The 19,065-nt window shown below is 39.4% G+C and overlaps 1 protein-coding gene across 7 annotated transcripts in view; it reads right to left on the reverse strand.

Annotated features, from left to right (window-relative positions):
- Positions 1-19,065, reverse strand: part of LOC130922696 (adhesion G protein-coupled receptor A1) — a 264,480-nt gene that overhangs the window by 93,886 nt on the left and 151,529 nt on the right. For 6 of the 7 annotated variants that reach the window (XM_057847627.1, XM_057847628.1, XM_057847625.1 and 3 more), the window contains 2 exons: positions 17,953-18,163; positions 17,428-17,636 (listed from right to left, as the gene is read on the reverse strand). In XM_057847627.1, coding sequence (XP_057703610.1) covers positions 17,428-17,636; positions 17,953-18,163 — 420 coding nt within the window. Of the gene's footprint in view, positions 1-16,723; positions 17,372-17,427; positions 17,637-17,952; positions 18,164-19,065 lie in introns of those variants that run through there. The other variant, XM_057847633.1, reaches the window with a different exon arrangement.

Below are 19,065 nucleotides of genomic sequence, written 5' to 3' on the forward strand. Positions count from 1 at the left end.
TGGCCAAATTTGGGGTCTCAGAGCGGTACTTCAAGTCACCTAAGTGTTTTCTGCCATATTTATGGTTTTCTGCTTTATGCTTGTACAGCCTCTCACCCTCCCTCCTGCTACTTCACCAGTGCAGCCGGCGTTTGATACTTAAAGTTAATGATGACTGACAGGTTTGTAGCTTTGATCTAGCGAGAGAAGGCTTGGTAGCTCTACAATCATCGTTAATCATCGTTTAGTCAATCTTCGTTGTCAACAGGCTGTTTTCGGCAGCATGCGCATCAAAGCGAGAGTGAATTTGAGTGGACTCACTCATATGAATTATATAATCTAATGGAGAGTGATTAAAAGTATGGCGTTAAAAGTGATGAATGAATGAATGTGGGTGCGCCTACTTTTTGTGCTGGTGCTCCTTAAAGGGAACCTCGGACTTAAAGACTTGTCGGCTCCAGTAAACCACAATTGTTCTCTTTAACTAAAATATGTTATTAGAAACACATAAAATGTTGCCATTGATTTAAAAATCTCTAATATTTAGTACATATTTTGACCAACAGAGGGCGCCATGTTTTATGTGCGCAATCAACGCTCGAGATGATGACGTAGCTTGTCACTGTCACTAGTCGAACGCTACCGGTGTTCTGCAATTCCTTCCTACGCGGCGAGATGTCTACAACATGCGCAAATCGGTTAAAAGCGGTGAGTACTAAAATTTGTATTTTTATTGAGTCTTTTATTACCTTTTCATTGCCTCAAAGTACTTTTTGCATGTGTTTCCCACTCATACTCATCCTCGCATTGTGTTGTGGTAGCTTCAAAGCGAATTGTTGATCTGTTGACCACATTAGTCACATAGAATATTTAAACCACCTTTTTTCTATATTACTACGTTTAAGTATTTTCTTAAGGCATCTTTAGCACGTTCTGTCTGTATGCATCTAAACAATACAAGCTGAATGCGCACGGTAATACTTTGGCTGTCAAATTCAACATTTCGCCGGTGTAGTAAATGTTGGTCGACCACCAGTTTTGTCCTACTCTTGTCTCGTCTCATCCCGTCTTTCCCGTTCATTTTGCTTTTGCTGCTCGTTTTGTGAAATATCGACAGTGCTGTCATGCTCTTTAAGGTTTCTCTCGGGTTCAAATTAAAAGGGCTGAACAGATGACATGTTTATGTCGCTAGAGTCATATTCTGGAAGCCCGGCAGCGTAATCCAGTAACGTCACCGCCCTGCGAGGTCAACAACAATGGCGACCTACTAGTTAAATTAATTTTACAAATTGTATAAAAACAAAAGCATCAAGAGGGGTTTTAATATCACATCATTTTAACTCATAATAATGTTGATCTTTTAAGAACTACAAGTCTTTCTATCCATGGTTCCCTTTCAGAAAAAAGTTAGACGCACGAGTGCAACGAATCCAAAAAAGTAAGTGCGGAAGCTTGGCAATATACGTATATCGCCATTTTAATGTATTCCAATATCGTTAAGGCCTATCCCAAATAGAGCTATTCAAGTTATCTGGTAAAAATTCTTCTAGTTTTAATATTGCAATATAATATTGCAATATATCACAACCCCCCCACCCATAAATCGCAATGATAGTGTCTTCCAATATTGTTCAGGCCTCATGTAAATTCATGTAAATACACACATACTTTTTAAGGGATAAAAAGTAACAAAATCATCCAGAAATGCAATGGCATTGCCAAAAGATACAAAAAAGAAGAAAAAAAAAGGTTTTATATTCCGCAATACTCCCGGAAAAAGCGAAAGTAGACTGTAAAAACTACAGTACTGTAATATGTTTGAACTTTTGCTCAAATAAAAACAAAACAAAAAAACTTCGGTATCAGATCGAGACTGTATCGGCAGACTCTCAAAATCAGGTGACTAGGACTCCAAGATATGATAGATGCAAGATAGATGCAAAGATAATGGATCGGGACCTCCCTACTTATTACTCAGGAAAATGAAATCGCATTAATTGCCATTGTCATTAATCAATTTTGGAGCAATATGTCAATAATAACCCATCTCCAAAATGTACGTTTTTTACACATGAACACAAAGCCACACTACTATTGCAGTCTTCCATCAAACAACCACAAGAGTGGACATAATTAGTGTAAGATATGCTTGATTCTATGACCATTATACTCTGTGGGTTATTTAAGTTTGCTCTCCCACAGCTATTATACGCGCTCTCCCAAGCTATTATGAAGAATACAGTTTTAGCCCATAATCATGTGCTTACATTTTTATTACCGGGAATTGCTCACATTCTGCTGATAAATAGATACACACACATATGTTGATTCATCACATAACGTCTCAGTACTTTTCTGCCAAGCTACTTCGAGTGCAAATCTGTGTTCAAAACAAAGTTATCTTGCTCGCTCAAGAGTGTGACTGTTAATTTAATCAATGAGTGTGACTGTTAATATAATCAATGACTAGAATAAGGAACTTGCCCGATCGAAACTGCCACGTTGGTCAACAGTGTTGTAACTATATTCTGCCCAGCAACAAGCCCTCAATAAAAGTCAGCAGCGCAGGGAGCTCTGAGAGAGACTTCGATAAGACGCTCTTAGTCATGTTGCCCGATCTCACACCTCTCCCCAAACTGCAGCTTGGTAAAAGTCTACTCTCTGCCTCCTGCCTCCTTGTGTCCTGCCTTTGTCCCCTCGCTCTGGGTCAGCAGCTAAATTGAAGAAGGTGTTTTAGACCCCAACAATTAGAAAAATAATTAATTAATCTATTAACCCTTTCAGTGACAGTGGTCACAACAGTGGACAGCTTTTCAAAAGTTGACACTTTAAGACCTGTAGCCCTTTATAGTTCATTAGTCATTAAAAAACTTAAATATGAGCAATTTATACATATAAATATTATATACAGTAGGCCTACATATTACTGTATTTTTTATATTTTTTTAGTTATAAAAAAAATGTATGAATTAATACAGTATTAATAAAAACTAAATAAAATCAACATAGCATCATCAATGACAGTTAAATGAGTTAAATGAGTGATTGCAAGGTTTAAAAAAAACAAACAAACAAAAAAAAACATAACTTGTGCATGAGAGGGTTCGGATAAGACATATATATATTTTCAAACAAATCTAAGCAATGATAGCTGAATAAAATGGGTGCCAGAGCTGTAAACTCATTATCCTGCATCCGCCATGTGATTAATGGCTAGTTTGCTGTCTATTATGAGAGGGTTCTGGAGATGGTGGAGGATCACTGGATGAGTCGCACCCTTGCCCTTTCACACCAAAGCACATCTGCAGGCAGCAATTTGAGTTAAATGAGCCACAGCTACATGCATAGCCTTGATGTGACATAACACACTGCTAAGCCTGATTGGCGAATGGTTAAAGTCAGAGGACAGTGAGCAGGCTGCATGGCTGCCTACTCACATTTGAAACAATTGCAAGTGAAAGAACATTATAATAGTGCCAACGCTTAGCAGCAACCCAAACATAGTGTGAACAACAGATTACTCACATCCTCTAAAAAGTCTTTTTTTTTCAGTCAGCAGAATATACATATATCATATTCTTGTAAACAAAGAGATTTGTTCAACTAAAATACTAAAGAGAATCGAATGTATCCGCGTGTGGGTTGATTATATAATTGCTTGTCTTTAACCTGGGCTTTATTACCTATGCCAAGTTTAAAAGCGTGAGAGTGAGTTTTTGTTTTGATCACTTTTGTTTATTGTGGGAATGCTATGCAAAGTAAAACGGCTTACATAGAAAATTTGTAAAAGGTTTTTGTTCACTTTTTTGACGTGCAGCAAACTTCCAAATGTTTAAAAAATCCCTTAAAGAAAAAAACATTCAATTCTAATGGCAAAAAAAATAAAATTTCAACTTTTCAAAAATGCTACTTGCTGTAGTTTTTCTTATTCACATAATATATGCATTAAAAAAAAAAACTGACAAAATTGAGGAACATAAAAATTTGACAAAAACCTCCCTATACATTTTTTAATAGCACGCTCAACTCCAATGACGATGTTTCTATTCACACCTAATGATTTTCAACTCAGACCTGAAAAAAAAAATCTCTATTGGTTGTCAATATTTTTGACACAAAAAAAAAACTTTCCTTAAATTGCCGCTAAATTGACAGGAAGTGATCCTAAATCTACAGGAAGTGACTCAGGAACAACCCCAAAACATCACAAAGGTACCCAAAATAAACAGAAAGTGACCTTAAAGAGCCTATGACAGCAAAAAGCACGTTTATTTCATATTTCACGCAGTATTTTATGCTCCTGAATGAATTGGATGTGTGGGGAAGTGATCGATATATTTATGCAATTTTTTGAATCCCACGCCATGAAAATGAATGACTTCCTGGATTGAAGAAGAATGCGAAGTTGACGTCTCCCAGGTCACCATCTCACAATACAGTCATTGCTTTATAGTAGAGGTCACGGAACCGCGGACCTCGGTCCGGTTCCGGACCCCCGAGCCGTCTGGACCGGATCTCAAGCTGTCCGGACTAATACACGTTGCAACAACAAAAATCATTTTTTTTCTGAAGGTTTACAGAGCGGAGGTTGACAACAAACAAAAACCTTAGCGGTGACGCGCGTGAGCCAGCCAATGGGAGTGAAGCATTTGAAAGTTATTTTTTTAGTACAGCATGTTTTACACTCGCTTTCCAGACTCTGCGGAATAACAGCCAAAACCTGAGCCGAATGAAGTTGGAGAAAAGGCGAAAAGGTATGGCAAATGGCGTGCTCAAAACGACGCAAGGTTGATGTAGACAACAGAGTGTTTAAGGAGGAGTAGACCAACACATTTTTGTTCATTTTACCTGGCGGCAGCACATGCCTCATCTGTTCAGAGACGGTGTTCTGCCAAAATCTGCTACATCGGCGAAACGTCCTACATTACTCGAATTTGACACTCAAAGTACTACTGTGCGTGCTAAACTTGTTTTGTTTGGATGCATACAGGCAGAACGTACTAAAAATGCCTTAAGAAAATACTTAAATGCAGTTATACCAAATAAGGACGGTTTAAATACGCTACGTGACTAATGTGGTCAACTGCTTCAAAGCTAACACATAAAAACGCAATGGTTAAAAGTATGAGAGGGTAACACATGCAAAAAGTATTTTTGAGGCAATGAAAAGGTTCTAAAAAACTAAATAAAAACAAAAATAGTGAGTACTCGCCGCTTCTGACCGATGTGCGCATGCGTTCGGATGCTTGCGCAAGCGCGCTGAGCGGTGTGTAGACGCTTCGCCGCGTAGTATGGAATGACCGAACAACGGTAGCGCTTGTAAAAAGCAGCAATTTGAAAAGGCACTATGAGACGAAGCACGCAGCTATTTCACAAAGTTTTCCTATGAACTCTGTTATCCGTTCTCAAAAAATAGCGGAATTAAGGGCTCAATATAATCGCTTTATTATTTATTACTAATTAATTATTATTAAATATTATTTATTACTTACTATAAATGTATTTTTTATATTGTATTTACATTTTTGAATGTACGGCCACGTAAAGATACGTTTGTATTTTTTATTTAAAAAAAAAAAAAAAAAAAGCATTAACAATATTTCCGGACCCGAGATTGTTGTAATTTTTAAATTTTGGACCCAGAGGATTTTTAATTCACGACCCCTGCTTTATAGCGTGCAGATGGACTGCTGAGTCAGCTGATTTTGCGGATTAATTCGTTTATTTTTCGCATCACGCCATCCCAATGTGCTGCAGGCTTTCGTTGCTGCACCAAGGAGAGGCGTGTAAGCCTTTTTGGGTTTCAAAAAGTTCCCCTTCACCGCGGTTAACAGGCCAAAACAAGTCCGACAACTGTGGGACCATTATACCGACAAGAAAGTGAGTAAGCTACGTGAATTATGTCAAATACTGGGATCATGGCACACATTTTAATAAGGAGGGGGCTGTATTTTATGGGTGACAATGCTCCTTGTCAACAGAGAAGGCCACTCGGCCGGTGACCGGCGGCTTGTCACACACCATGGTCACTTCCATGCCCTTGGTCTTATTGGCGTGCCGGCTGAGAATGCGCTTTCCTCGGCTTGGCCACGTGCAGCCCCCCGCTCCGAAGTCGGCCGGTTTGTCCACTCAGAATGGGTTATTTTCAGCGTTCATTCCCGGCAAAGAGCACTGCCAGCCCGCGTCTCCAAAGCCGGGGCAGGGAAATGACAAAAGCCAGACTAAATCCGGTGGCATAAAATATCTTTCGGGAGAGGAATAATTAGGTAGTTTTAACCATTATGGAGTCATTTTACCCTGTCGTACTGATTAAATGCATTTAAAAGCAGTTAAAAGAAATGGATTAAGCCTGTAAATTGGGAGCAAACCAGTCCAAAACATGGTCTAAAAAGCCACTTTGCCAAGATTTAATCAGAATACCAAAATAGGGCTCTGCGTTTCCTTACCTTCGACGAACCCCTTAGACTTATTCACTGAACCCTTGGTGTTTGATCAAACCCAGATTAAGAACCACTGCCCCAGAGGATGGTGTGTGAGGAGGGTTGTAGGAACCCTGCCACACAACAAAAAAACTACAAATGTGCTGTGTACTTTACGACATGCGACACTTCCCCCTTTCATTATACTGCCCTATGATATTGCTTAGCCACAATTATATTCATGACATCATCGCTATTCATCCATTGCACAGCCACTGGAATCACAAATGTAGTTCAGTCCGACTGCAGGCAACCAGGAGGTCAGGACTTAAAAACACTTGCGGAGGCTCTCCTGGGAAACACTGCCTGCAGTTGGACAGAATTGTAGCAAATTGTTTTGCCTACTGGCTTTGCAAAATAGTGTTGCTTTAAATTGGGAATACTGGCTGTGAATGCTCATCTTTTCAAGCCAATGAATGTTTACTAAGGGTGTAACGGTACATGTAATAGTATTGAACCATTTCGGTACGTGGTAGTCGGTTCGGAACGGATGCGTACTGAACGAGTTTCTGACGTAATATAACTAGGGCTGTCAAACGATTAAAATTTTTAATCGAGTTAATTACAGCTTAAAAATTAATTAATCGTAATTAATCGTAATTAATCGCAATTCAAACCATCTATAAAATATGCCATATTTTTCTGTAAATTATTGTTGGAATGGAAAGATAAGACACAAGATGGATATATACATTCAACGTAAGGTACATAAGGACTATTTGTTTATTATAACAATAAATCAACAAGATGGCATTAACATTATTAACATTCTGTTAAAGCGATCCATGGATAGAAAGACTTGTAGTTCTAAATAGAAAAATGTTAGTACAAGTTAGAGATTTTTTATATTAAAACCCCTCTTAATGTTTTCATTTTAATAAAATTTGTAAAATGTTCAATCAAAAAATAAACTAGTAGCCCGCCATTGTTGATGTCAATAATTACTTACTCAATGCTCATGGATGCCTATAAAATAAGTCGCACACAAGCGCCAGCAGAGGGCGGCAAAACTCCATAAAACACAACAAGTGAGCGTTTCAATGTGTACTGTCATTTAAAACTCCCTGAGCGGGGCATCTGCGTTAATTGCGTCAAATATTTTAACGTGATTAATTAAAAAAATTAATTAACGCCCGTTAACGCGATAATTTTGACAGCCCTAAATATAACCCTTACTTTTCGAGGCTGTGAGTCGATCGGGTTACAGTTTCTTTGTGTAGATTATATTTACTCCGTCTTCTCTACTATAGTGAGGATCAACACGGTAGGGCAGTATATAACCCAGAAACGTCAACAGCGCGAGAACTAGTGAAACGCGGGCGTAAAGTCAATTAGCTAATGCACACCAGTCGCAGCGCGGCCGCGTGTTAGACGCGTCCCAGAAGCGGCTCAACGCGACGCACGCGAAAAGAACGGCAGAGTTTATTATTTGACACGAGACGCGGCCCTCCTGCGTCAATACTACTCGCTAGGATCGGGCTGGAAGTCACTCGTGTAATAATACAGTGGATCCGGTCGATTTTATAACTAATATGCAATCATAACATACTTTTTGAGTCCATCAGATCTCTTGAGTGGTAGATCGGGGCACAGTTGACTTGTCTTTGTTGATTTACGGCTGTCTTCTCTGCTATAATCAGTGTTGGGAGTAACGCCGTTATAAATAACGCCGTTACGTAAGGGCGTTATTTTTTCAGTAACGGGGTAATCTAACTAATTACTTTTTCCGCCGTTACAACGCCGTTACCGTTACTGACGGTCAAAAGCGGTGCGTTACTTACTCTGAATAAACTGAAGAAACTACCAGCCGTGTCGAGTCGACTCTCTGCTCTGTTGATTTGTCATCCAAGACTTGGGGTGTGTTCAGGTTCGAGAATAGCGCACATACTTCTGACTCCAAGCTGTTTGTCCCTGCTCATTCAATTAGACAACGCTTTCCAAAGTTTGGTAACGTTTCTGTGTTTGCTACACCTGATGCTAGCCTCGTTCCCATCTCCCACTGTCAGCCAACAATAATTCTACTTCCATCTTGAGGACGGCAGACGCTTTGAAGGTGACGTGAATTGTCGGGAAACGAGCCTACCTAGATGCAGCCCCTCGAGAGATGCGATGGAAGTGATTGTGATTGGCTGAGGGTTAGAGTCATGGGTCGTGGTAAGCCAATCAGAGCCGGTGATTTTACGAGTAAACCAGAACAGCGCATGCGGCAGACACACACATGCAAAACAGATGCACAGGGTCGGGATGGCAGCGCATTCAGAAGAAAAATTGTCCTTTAAGAGGTGGAGATATAGACACTATTTCAAGTTTGTCGAAATTAAAAGGAAAGAACCTGCATGTAATGTGTAATTTATGTCCCGGGGCAAAGCTTTTGACGACATCTGTGGTAAGCAATTCAAATCTGCTGAAGCACCTAACAAGTTAACTACCTGTCTGTTCTTCTCTATTCCACTGACTCGAATACTGCTCAGAAAATGTCAAATTCTTTGGCATACAACAAGTTCTTTTTAAAGTAACGGTAAGTTACTTTCCCTGGTAACTAGTTACTTTTACTATAGAGTAATTCAGTTACTAACTCAGTTACTTTTTGGAAGAAGTAGTGAGTAATGTAACTAATTACTTTTTTAAAGTAACCTGCCCAACATTGGCTATAATAATAACCAACACGGCCCCGTGTTCAATTCAAAGCCCTCCGACCACAATAAAACAAGTAGGAACTAATATTCACATAGGAACTGAAGTTATACAACATAAAATATACAATATAAATGAATACTACATCACATTTGTAAAATATAAACACAAAATAAAATAAATAATAGCCCATTTAAATAAAATATATTGAAATGAGCTAAAACACCTGTAATTAAATAATAAGAATAATACACACATCCTGTTTACACAATCAAATATATTAATTTCTGTGTGGCGCTTTAACTTGAGAAAATCCACCAATAAAGCTTTTGAAAACCGTTCATATGAAAAAAAATGTTTCATTGAGGCATTTCATTTGCAAAATACATGTTAAAATCTTTGTCATTGGGATTGCTTTTCTCTTCAGCACAGGACTTCTTTTTTCTTCTTTCTTTCAGAAAGAAAACTAACCAACACGCGGGGTCTGAAAGGCAAACTGTCGTTGGATTATCTTTAAATACCCGCTACCTTTTGAGCAGAATTCTAGCTTTGTATAGGCCAGTGCTTCTCAATTATTTTCTGTTACGCCCCCCCAAGGAAGACGTAAATGTTTCGCGCCCCCCCCAACTCTCTGCCGCCACTGTAAATAGTATCATTCGTCTATATTACTATTATAAGTACGCCTCAGCCTAACATTGTGTCCTTTTTTTTCTATTAAAGAAAAAAAGTAACATAGATCAACTTATAATAAAGTATAACTTTTTTAACATTGTGTTGCTTGTAACAGAAAAGACTTAACGCGCATCAATTTGCATGAAGTTAAAAAAAAAAAAAAGTCACATCCAAACTGTAAAAATACACTCAAGGTACATTTTTGACCATTTGATACTGAAAAATAAAATGTAATAAAATCAGTAAATAATAACAAATTCAAATTGATTAGAAACATTTACTCTTCAGGACAACATGCCAAAAAATTTGACCGAAAAAAACCCAAAACTGAATAGAAGGGGGGGGGGGGGGGGGGGGTTGGAGTCTTTGGACAGAAGGAAAGTTTTTATTTTCGCTGATTCACCACAGTGCTCACTGGTTTACTGATATAACACTGACAAAGCGGGACGATTGTGACAATTGGCAATATTCGGCACATTTTCGCTGAAAAACAATCAAGCGGCTTATCAATGAGATTGAGGTCTAATGTCTTTAAGTGGCGTCTTAACTGATTTGGCTTCTCCGCTATAATCATTTTTAGACTCAGTAAACAGTGGTCTTTCCTCATTTCCCACTATATTAAAAGTCAAAGGCAAACGGCCCGAAAAAAGCGCATTCTCGGCGGCCGAGGGAGAACCGTAGGTGAGGGCGCTGGTCGTGACGATCCCAAGCCGAAAACGGCACTTCTCGGCCGGACACGTGAGAACCGAAGAAGACAGTGGGTCGCTGCGTGAGTCCAGCTCTGCATGAGTCTCTTCCGTGTGCTCTTGCTTACTTCAAAAATACTGCACGCACTTTGAAAATGAGAGCGCCACTGCCACCCACGGAGTGGATGTGCAAGTACACTTTATTCTAGTACGGCAAAAAAAAAAAAAAAAAAAAGCATGTTCCCCGAGGTCACTCGCGCCCCCCCTGGCATCGCTCTGCGCCCCCCTGGGGGGGCGCGCCCCACCATTTGAGAAGTACTGGTATAGGCTAATGTTCTTTTTGTTGAAAGCATAAAAGTGTGTGATAAACAACTAGCACATTTCTATTTTGCATTTTGTTTTTTTACTGTACCGAAAATGAACCGAACCGTGACCTCAAAACCGAGGTACGTACGGAACCGAGATTTTTGTGTACTGTTACACCCCTAATGTTAACTCACCTCCTCCCAGCCAAAATGGATTGGACGTCTAGTGCCGTCAATGGCAGCCAAAGAGTTAACAAGGAAGTGACTCATAAATGCCCCAAAGTTAATCGTAAGTGACCGAAAATCTACAGGAAGAGACTCTTTGGAGAGCAAAGCATCACTATGAAAGTTCTCCTGAAATTGCATTTTCAAGTTACCTATTACAATTAAACACTAGATAGGATAGACGCCTTTCCTGTGTTTGGACCAAGGAGATATGATTGCATACTATTACTTAACCAAAGTGACTGTAATTTGGGTTTCTTTTATTATTTTTTTCTTGCCGTCTGCTACAGTTCTCCAGGACATAATCAACAAACTCTAAACTGCACTACTAAATTCCTTCTTTAAAACTACTGAAGGGTGCAGTTTATGTTACACGCAAGTAGGAATAAACAATGTGCGCCTTGAGGTATCAGAACAATCAAACTAGCAGTATATTTAGCAGTTTGAGAATAAAATAGGTTAAGATGGGAAAAGACCACAGCAGTCACACAGACAGATGCAAAACCAATGTTGTTTGATAAGACATCTGATGTTTAAAAAAGCGTAGCTCGCTTAAGCAAAGTGTTCGATGACAATGGTGCTATTATTTGTATGCTTTCAACTGTTAAAAAAAAAATTTCAGAAGAGCGGGTTGTTGATTTTGACCAATGTTGGCTGACAAGTACGGCTATTTCCCAAATGGATGTGGTGCAATAGTATTGGGAGCTCAAGAATAATAATCATACGATTCATCAAAGACAAATTCTTCTCTCATACAGTGGAATTCTACAATATTGCAATATAACACTAAATGCTGCTAAGCGTGGAGCCAAAGTTTGTCAGCAACATAAGAGTGCCAGGAACAGTAATGACAAAAAAGAGGCGAGGTGTGCGAGAATTTAGGAGTAAATGCTCCCATTTAGGGCAGTCTGGAGCCCTATTAGGCCTGCCACACACCGAGGAATGTGGTGTAACAAAACAGAACTCGCCAACCACAAACAAATAATAATTTGTATTGACTTACACACCTGGCAACTGACCACCACATACCTACTAACAAAGGTGGGTAGTAACGCGTTACATGTACTCCATTACATTTAATCCGTTACATTTACTTAAGTAACTTTTTGAGAAAAATCTACTTCTAAGAGTAGTTTTATTAAGCCATGCTTTTTACTTTTACTTGAGTAAATTTGTGAAGAAAAAACACCACTCTTACTCCGCGACTTTGGGCTACACAAGAGTTGTTACATTTTTCCTTTTTGTTCTACATATTAGATTTAAATTTATTTTATATATATTTTTGCCAGCAATGCCATTGCCAAGAGTAGCGCTACTAATTTCACCAATGAGACATCGCAACAATAATCGCATGACTCCATTACACCAATCAGACGCAAGCTTGCCGTTCGATGATCAAGCCAGCCTCTTAAATCACGTGGCGTCTTTAAAGCAACGTAAAAAAAGAAGTATTTGACATAGAGCACTGCCTTCAATATGACTCAAAAGCGCAGATTTAAACCTCTCTCGGTTTTTATTTGCCACAGATTGACCACGGAAAACCGGAGATATGATCCCTTTAATTTCATAATAGTACTGTATTGGCCCGAATATAAGACGGCCCTGATTATAAGACGACCCCCTCTTTTTCAAGACTCAAGTTTGAAAAAAGACTTTTGAACACCAAATTAATTTTTATACAGAAATTAATTACAGTACATCTGAAACAAATGATTATATCAACATATTTGAGAGAAAAAGCATGTTATTTTGCCTCATTCAAATCTTAATATCTGAACATTTAAATCTGTAAACTAAAGTGCAAATGCATACGTAAATGAATGGCTTCTGATTTTTGAAATGTAAACAAACCAATCTAGTGCTGCAACGATTAATTGATTAACTCGAGTATTCGATTAGAAAAAAATATTAGAATTAAATTTTGTTGCTTCGAGTATTCGTTTAATTAAAGCAGCGTTGTAATGGTTTATTTTGAAAGTGTTTACATTTAGCTTATTGATTAGGGTGGATACATTGCCCTCTGGTCTGCCTCATTTCATATGGTTGAATCCAGCTGCCCCCTGTTAAGATCAAGGTTAGCTAAGTTTTTGTTTGGGCTAATGTTTTTTATTGCATTCGTAATTTAGTTTATATGTATATTTAGCCATTTTTTGTGGGAATATGAGTCAAAACCATTTTGTTAAAAGCATTGGGAAAAAAATTGTTAGCATTTTATAGCATTTATGCTAGCGGACATTTGTTTTGTAAGTTAGCCAATTGTTCTTTTGTTGTACGTAGATCCTCATTTATTTATTTTTTATACCGTTTGAGGTTCAGTTTAGGCATTTTCATTTCTTATGTTCCTTATCCGATTACTCGATTATTCGAACTAACGGGTTCATCGATTAATCGACTACTAAAATAATCCATAGCTGCAGCCCTAAACTTATCTATTGTGATAAAACAACAAAATTGCAATAATTGCATTAACCATCAAAGTGAAGTCTGATTGTAACTGTAGTCTTGAAACAAATCTGAATAAGGAAAAACATTGCAATAAAATAATGCAAACTGGTTAAACTTGAGAGTAGCTGAGATCTGTCATGACAGATCATCGCTTCAATGATATCTGGCGCCATCTAGCATCATGAATGGGTATAATGTCTAGACCGCGAATATAAGATGACCCCCACTTTTTCAGTCTTATTTCAATGCAAAAAACACTGTCTTATATTCGGGCCAATACGGTAACTAGGAAGGATCTACAGTATTCACCATTCAAACTAGGAAGTATTTTCTCCACTAGAGGGCAGGGCACTCATGCTCTTTGGACAAATAATGCTTCATTTCTGTCTTTTTTTTCTTTTCTCTCTCACCAGAATTCAATTATTTTTATGTAATGGTATCATTATACACAGTTCAGTATCATTAAAACAACAGTTCATATCGATAAGTTTGTACTGAGAGAAAAAAAATGCCATTGTTAAAAAAAAAAAAAAAAAAAATCAAACAAAAATAAGCAGTTACTCACAATTACTCTTTACTTGAGTATTTTTTTCACTGGATACTTTTTTTGACTTGTACTGTAGTACATTTTTGGACGACTACTTTTACTCTTACTTGACTAATATTATTTTGAAGTAACGCTACTCTTACTTGAGTAAAATTTTTGGCTTATCTACCCACCTTTGCCTACCAATTTGCTGAAAAAAGGCGTCATTTTTCTCAAAATCTGACATTTTTGACAATTTATTTGCAGCAATTCTTATGCGGGAACCATTTAGCAAAGGTCGCTGTTTTTCTGTTATAGCAGGATTTTACCCCAGTGATTGGTCAAAAATTGACAGCGCTGAAACGCAACAAACACCTTCGAAATTAACTACAAAGCCTCCCAGACGAGTCATCAACACATAATGAAACTGGTTATCTATTCTTCTCTGACTGTGCCTGTATTTGTTTCCACAGCAATTATCCATTAAACTCCATGAAAGGCTATTTAAGTCTTTACACCGTAGTTATGATTGAATACCAGTTATGGAAGTATGCATATTGAAGACATATTACAGAATAAATAAGCAATTAGAAATGAACACATCTGTACTTCTGAGTGACCTTTTAAACATACAGAAGACGCAGCAGAGGTGGGTTTTGGTTGGGGTGTGGGGAGCATAGAAGCTTGTCACAGTGATGGAGACAAATGACGAGGCTGCATTGCTGTAAACGGGTGAGTCAGCCCTCCCCGCAGACAGACAAGGCCATGCTGGGTAGAACAGGAGGGAAGGAAGAGGAACTGTTCATGGTGCTGGAATTTTGAACATTCAGAACAGCTCTGTTCATTGCTATTCAGGGGGAATTGTCTTAACATTGCTTTGTTGACTAATTAGCGTGACTACGTGCAGTAACTGGTTACTTGGAAAACATAACTGTAATTGCACAAAAACACAGAAAACAGTCGGTAATGAGGTATTTAGTATTTAAAATCCAGATCAGGATTTCATTGTGGAGAGAATGTGAGTAGTGTTGTCGTTCTTTCTGACCCCAAGTCCAGGAGAATATCAAGGAAGTGCTTTTATGTATTTTCCTATAAAGCTTCAGTCAGTCCTCAGGGACAATTATTGGGTTGTTAAATCATTGGTAGACTACACCTCACACACAAAAACAGACCTACGTAAGGTGAATGCGATCGTACTCCACAAAATCAGGGGTGAAAGTGGCTAGAATTTCTTGCCGGAACTCCCCGACGTGAAGGTCGCCACGGAACCAAAAATTTTATTTATTTATTTAGTATTTTCTTTTGATTTTTTTTTTTTGGGGGGGGGTGTCAAACCTCTTAAACTACTGAAATGTAAAGAGAACTGTTTTAGCACAGTTATTTCTAGAACACATACAAAAACTGATTTTCATTCAAAATTGTATTTTTTCAATGATTTGCAAAATAAAAGTTAACATAAAAGCCAAATCTCAATTTTAACAACTTAAGAACATCGGATATATGTTAAAATTGAAGTTAATGTAAATGTTTACTTTTTTTTTTTTTTATAATAAAGATATAAGTAACATACATTCAGAAAAATAAGTATAAGTCTAGCTCTGAATCTTATACCAGAACAGCATTCCGGCCCTGAATCTTATACCGAAACTGCGTTCTGGCCCTGAAACTTATACCGGAACTGCGTTGCTGACCGTTCTGGCCCACTTTCACCCCTGCACAAAATACAATATGGCATCGTACCTTTGACTACCACGCTCCATTCATTGTGGGTATTTTGCTGTATCAGTGAAGTACAGAAGGTGATCCAGCTACAATTGGAAAGTGATGTAACAGCTACATTTGTGGTATAAATCACTGCCATGCTTCTTAATGCCTTGCTGTCACAGCAATGGAACTAACTTTACAGCAAGTTGACCTGATTTTCCTTGAGGAGCACTGCAGCAAAGACTAGGGTGGCATTACAGCCTTACACTCTCTAGGCCTATTTGTAATAAATTGCTTAAAAAAGACAACTCTGAAGCCAGCATGCTGAGGAAAATTCTCTGAGCGTGACATGACACGATTAAGCAACAGGTCTGATGCTGGCAAAAGCCCTCCCAAGCTAATAAATCTCTTATACAGATGATTTTTGCAAAACGAACCATGCGAACAACATTTTTATATGAAACCAAAGAGAGCGTGATGTCACAGGTCTGTTAACAGGGGTCTTTTTCGCGTGCACTGCAGAGACCAGGCGGGTGTGGTGACTGCATTCACAAACGCGCAATCCCAGGCGCAAAAGCTTCCAGCAGATCATTAACTTGCACAGTTTCAAGCACTCGTTACACGACAACCGCACATTGAAGTTCCGATTAGAATCCAGAAAATGGCAAACGTCGCGTTATATCCCGCCATGCACCTCCACGAGGAGCACGCTGACTGCGCGCTTTCCCAAGCCCGCGTTTCCGATGTAGACAAAAAAAAAAATGCACGCACAATTACAATATGACATCTGCTTCCATCTAGTAACAGTTTAGTATTCTCCACGGACACCCACGCTCTTCTCTAAACCCCCCACCACCACACACACGTACACAAAACACCCACCACCGCCACCCCTAGAACACACACGCACACATGGCCACACTTTGTCATTCCTATGCGGCGTTTTCCAGCCAGCTTATTTCCAACAAGCTGGACGGAGCCTCATAAAATATGCAGGTAAACGGCAACTTGGAAAGCGGCGACAAGCATTTCAAGCACATCACTTTTCATGCTTCACTAAGAACTGACCTCCCAGTCTATCGAATCCCACTCTTCGGTAAACATCCGGAGGATTTCTTTTCATCCAAAAAAATAAAATAAAAATAATTAGACCGAGCGCAAAAGCGGCTCTGAGCATGGAGCGGCTCGGGCGATGCGATTGCCAGTTGCGCTTTGGTTATTATCCTCATGAAATCAGCGTGAAGAGGGGGACGTCGTCTGGAGGAGGCATCTCGGCGCGGCGGCGTCGAGATCAACTTGAGCGGCACAAATGAACCATGCTAGGCTTCATAGTCCAACATTTTCTCTCGGCGCGATGGTTGCGACCAATTAAAACACCACTTGCGCTCCGAGGCGAATAGCTCCTGACAAGGCGCTCCTTCCCTCTCAGACCATCGCTTCTTTTCCTATTCTCTACTTGGCGGAAAATACATCCTGAATAAATCATGAAAATCCGTCTTCCTGGGATATTTAGAAAAAAATATACTAAAACTACAAACACATATATTAAAAATCACACTATTTATCCACGCACTTGACAAATCTGCGCTTAAAAAAGGCAACAACAGAGAGAGCTTTTAAATGCCCTCTTCATGCAACCCTTCAAAACACGTGACTCCATCTATTCTTTATTGGGAAAGGCTGTTTTCGACCCATAATAGGCTCGGAGAAGTGGAAAAGGAAAAGGGGAGGGTGCTAACATGAATGACACTGCCATCTCACAGAGTACTCACCATGAGCACAGCAAAGTTATTAAGATGGTTGCAGTGAATGGTGGTCGTATTTCCACCGGAGCCTGTTATGTGGCAGCCCTCTGCCCTCCAGCCACCATGTCCATCCAGCAGGTCAAAGTCCCAATAGGCTGCGGTGGGTTCTACCCCCAGTGCGAAGTGCCTGAGTGCAATAGTGACGGAGTGCACGGCGCTCCCCAGGCTGCAGCCATCTGCAAAACAAGGGGGATGCAATGTATTCAATAAAAGAAACCAAGTGGAAAGTCGGCGCAAGCAGTGGAGAATTAACATGCATGCGAGACGCGCATCGTACCAAATTATAAGAGCAAGCTGCAGCAGTATTAAGAGTGAAGTGCAAAACACTGGCGCAAAATACAAATAAAGACGTGGCGTAGTATTTAGGAAGCAGAAATAAATGCGTGTCTGTGTCAACATGTCGCGAGGTGTGCAAACATTTTAAGCATGTGACGCCATAACACGACAGAGCGTTGACATACAGACACGATGGTCAAATGGATTTCCTCTTACCTAATTTGGTGAAAGCAACTGGTGTTGACACGCTCCTGCGCTTCCCGGCGTCTGCGAGATTGGACGAATTCCCTCTGCACGGAAAGAGTTTGCCATTGCGGAAAACGATGAACTGCAGCCTGCAAGTGGAGTTATCAACAGATTGCAAAGCAGACGAGGAGGTGCGTGGAACAGCCAGAGGTAAATGGATGGAGGCGACTGCCACAGAATTCTACGAAGTGGGGGGAAAAAAACAGAAGAGATGAACATTCACTAATCTTGCCCCCAATTTGCGTAGTGAAACGTAAAAACACTGCAACTCACAAGACAGAAAATAAAAAAATGTTTTGTTATCCTCTATGGATGAGACCAAACAATACAATTGACCAAAGCAGAATCCTGTTTGAAGCGTGCCTATTTGGTCAGACTCTGCCGCAGAGGTGGAAATGGTTCTTACCATTTCAGCTTGAGGGCACATCAGCACTGGCGTTTGATTTAAAGAGACAACTGGTCTAACTTGATATTCTTTTCAGACACTCCAAAACCAAAAACTCTCCCGAAAATAGAACAGGTGAGAATATTGGGATTTGAGTGAAAAATGTGCATGTATAGTTAAGTTTCCTGAGCGTAAATTGGGCAGCGCTATCTTTGGCATTTTCTGCAACGGACTTAGACAAAACAACATGAAGTGCGGTTGAAGTAAGCCGTGTGTAGACAAAGTTAAAATTGATAAATCAAACCAGAGGAACACCGGTGAATCTCCAAAAAATGGATTCAGCACGACGTAGATGAGGCTCTGGGACTTTCTGTGATGTGCGTGAACTCCTGGGAGCACCTATGTATGTGGTTGTAAGTGGAATGTTTACATCAGTGACCAGCTAGTAGCTACAAAGCGCCAGTGTAGATCTACTTCGCCATACGCCTTAAATCGAAACCAGCAGCAGACAAAAAGTTAAGGATGTGCATAGACTTCACAATGGTATTGACATTTTGATTAATAGGGGGCCTATCTCCGTGAAAGCTGACCGAGTGGAAACACAGACAAAGAGCTTTTTACGTTGAAAATTCTTTGAATAAATAAATGAATAAATGTAATAAAAAAATATATATATATACACACAGTGGGGCAAATAA

Source organism: Corythoichthys intestinalis, chromosome 10 (assembly GCF_030265065.1).
Source record: "Corythoichthys intestinalis isolate RoL2023-P3 chromosome 10, ASM3026506v1, whole genome shotgun sequence".
In the NCBI taxonomy this organism is placed as follows: domain Eukaryota; kingdom Metazoa; phylum Chordata; class Actinopteri; order Syngnathiformes; family Syngnathidae; genus Corythoichthys; species Corythoichthys intestinalis.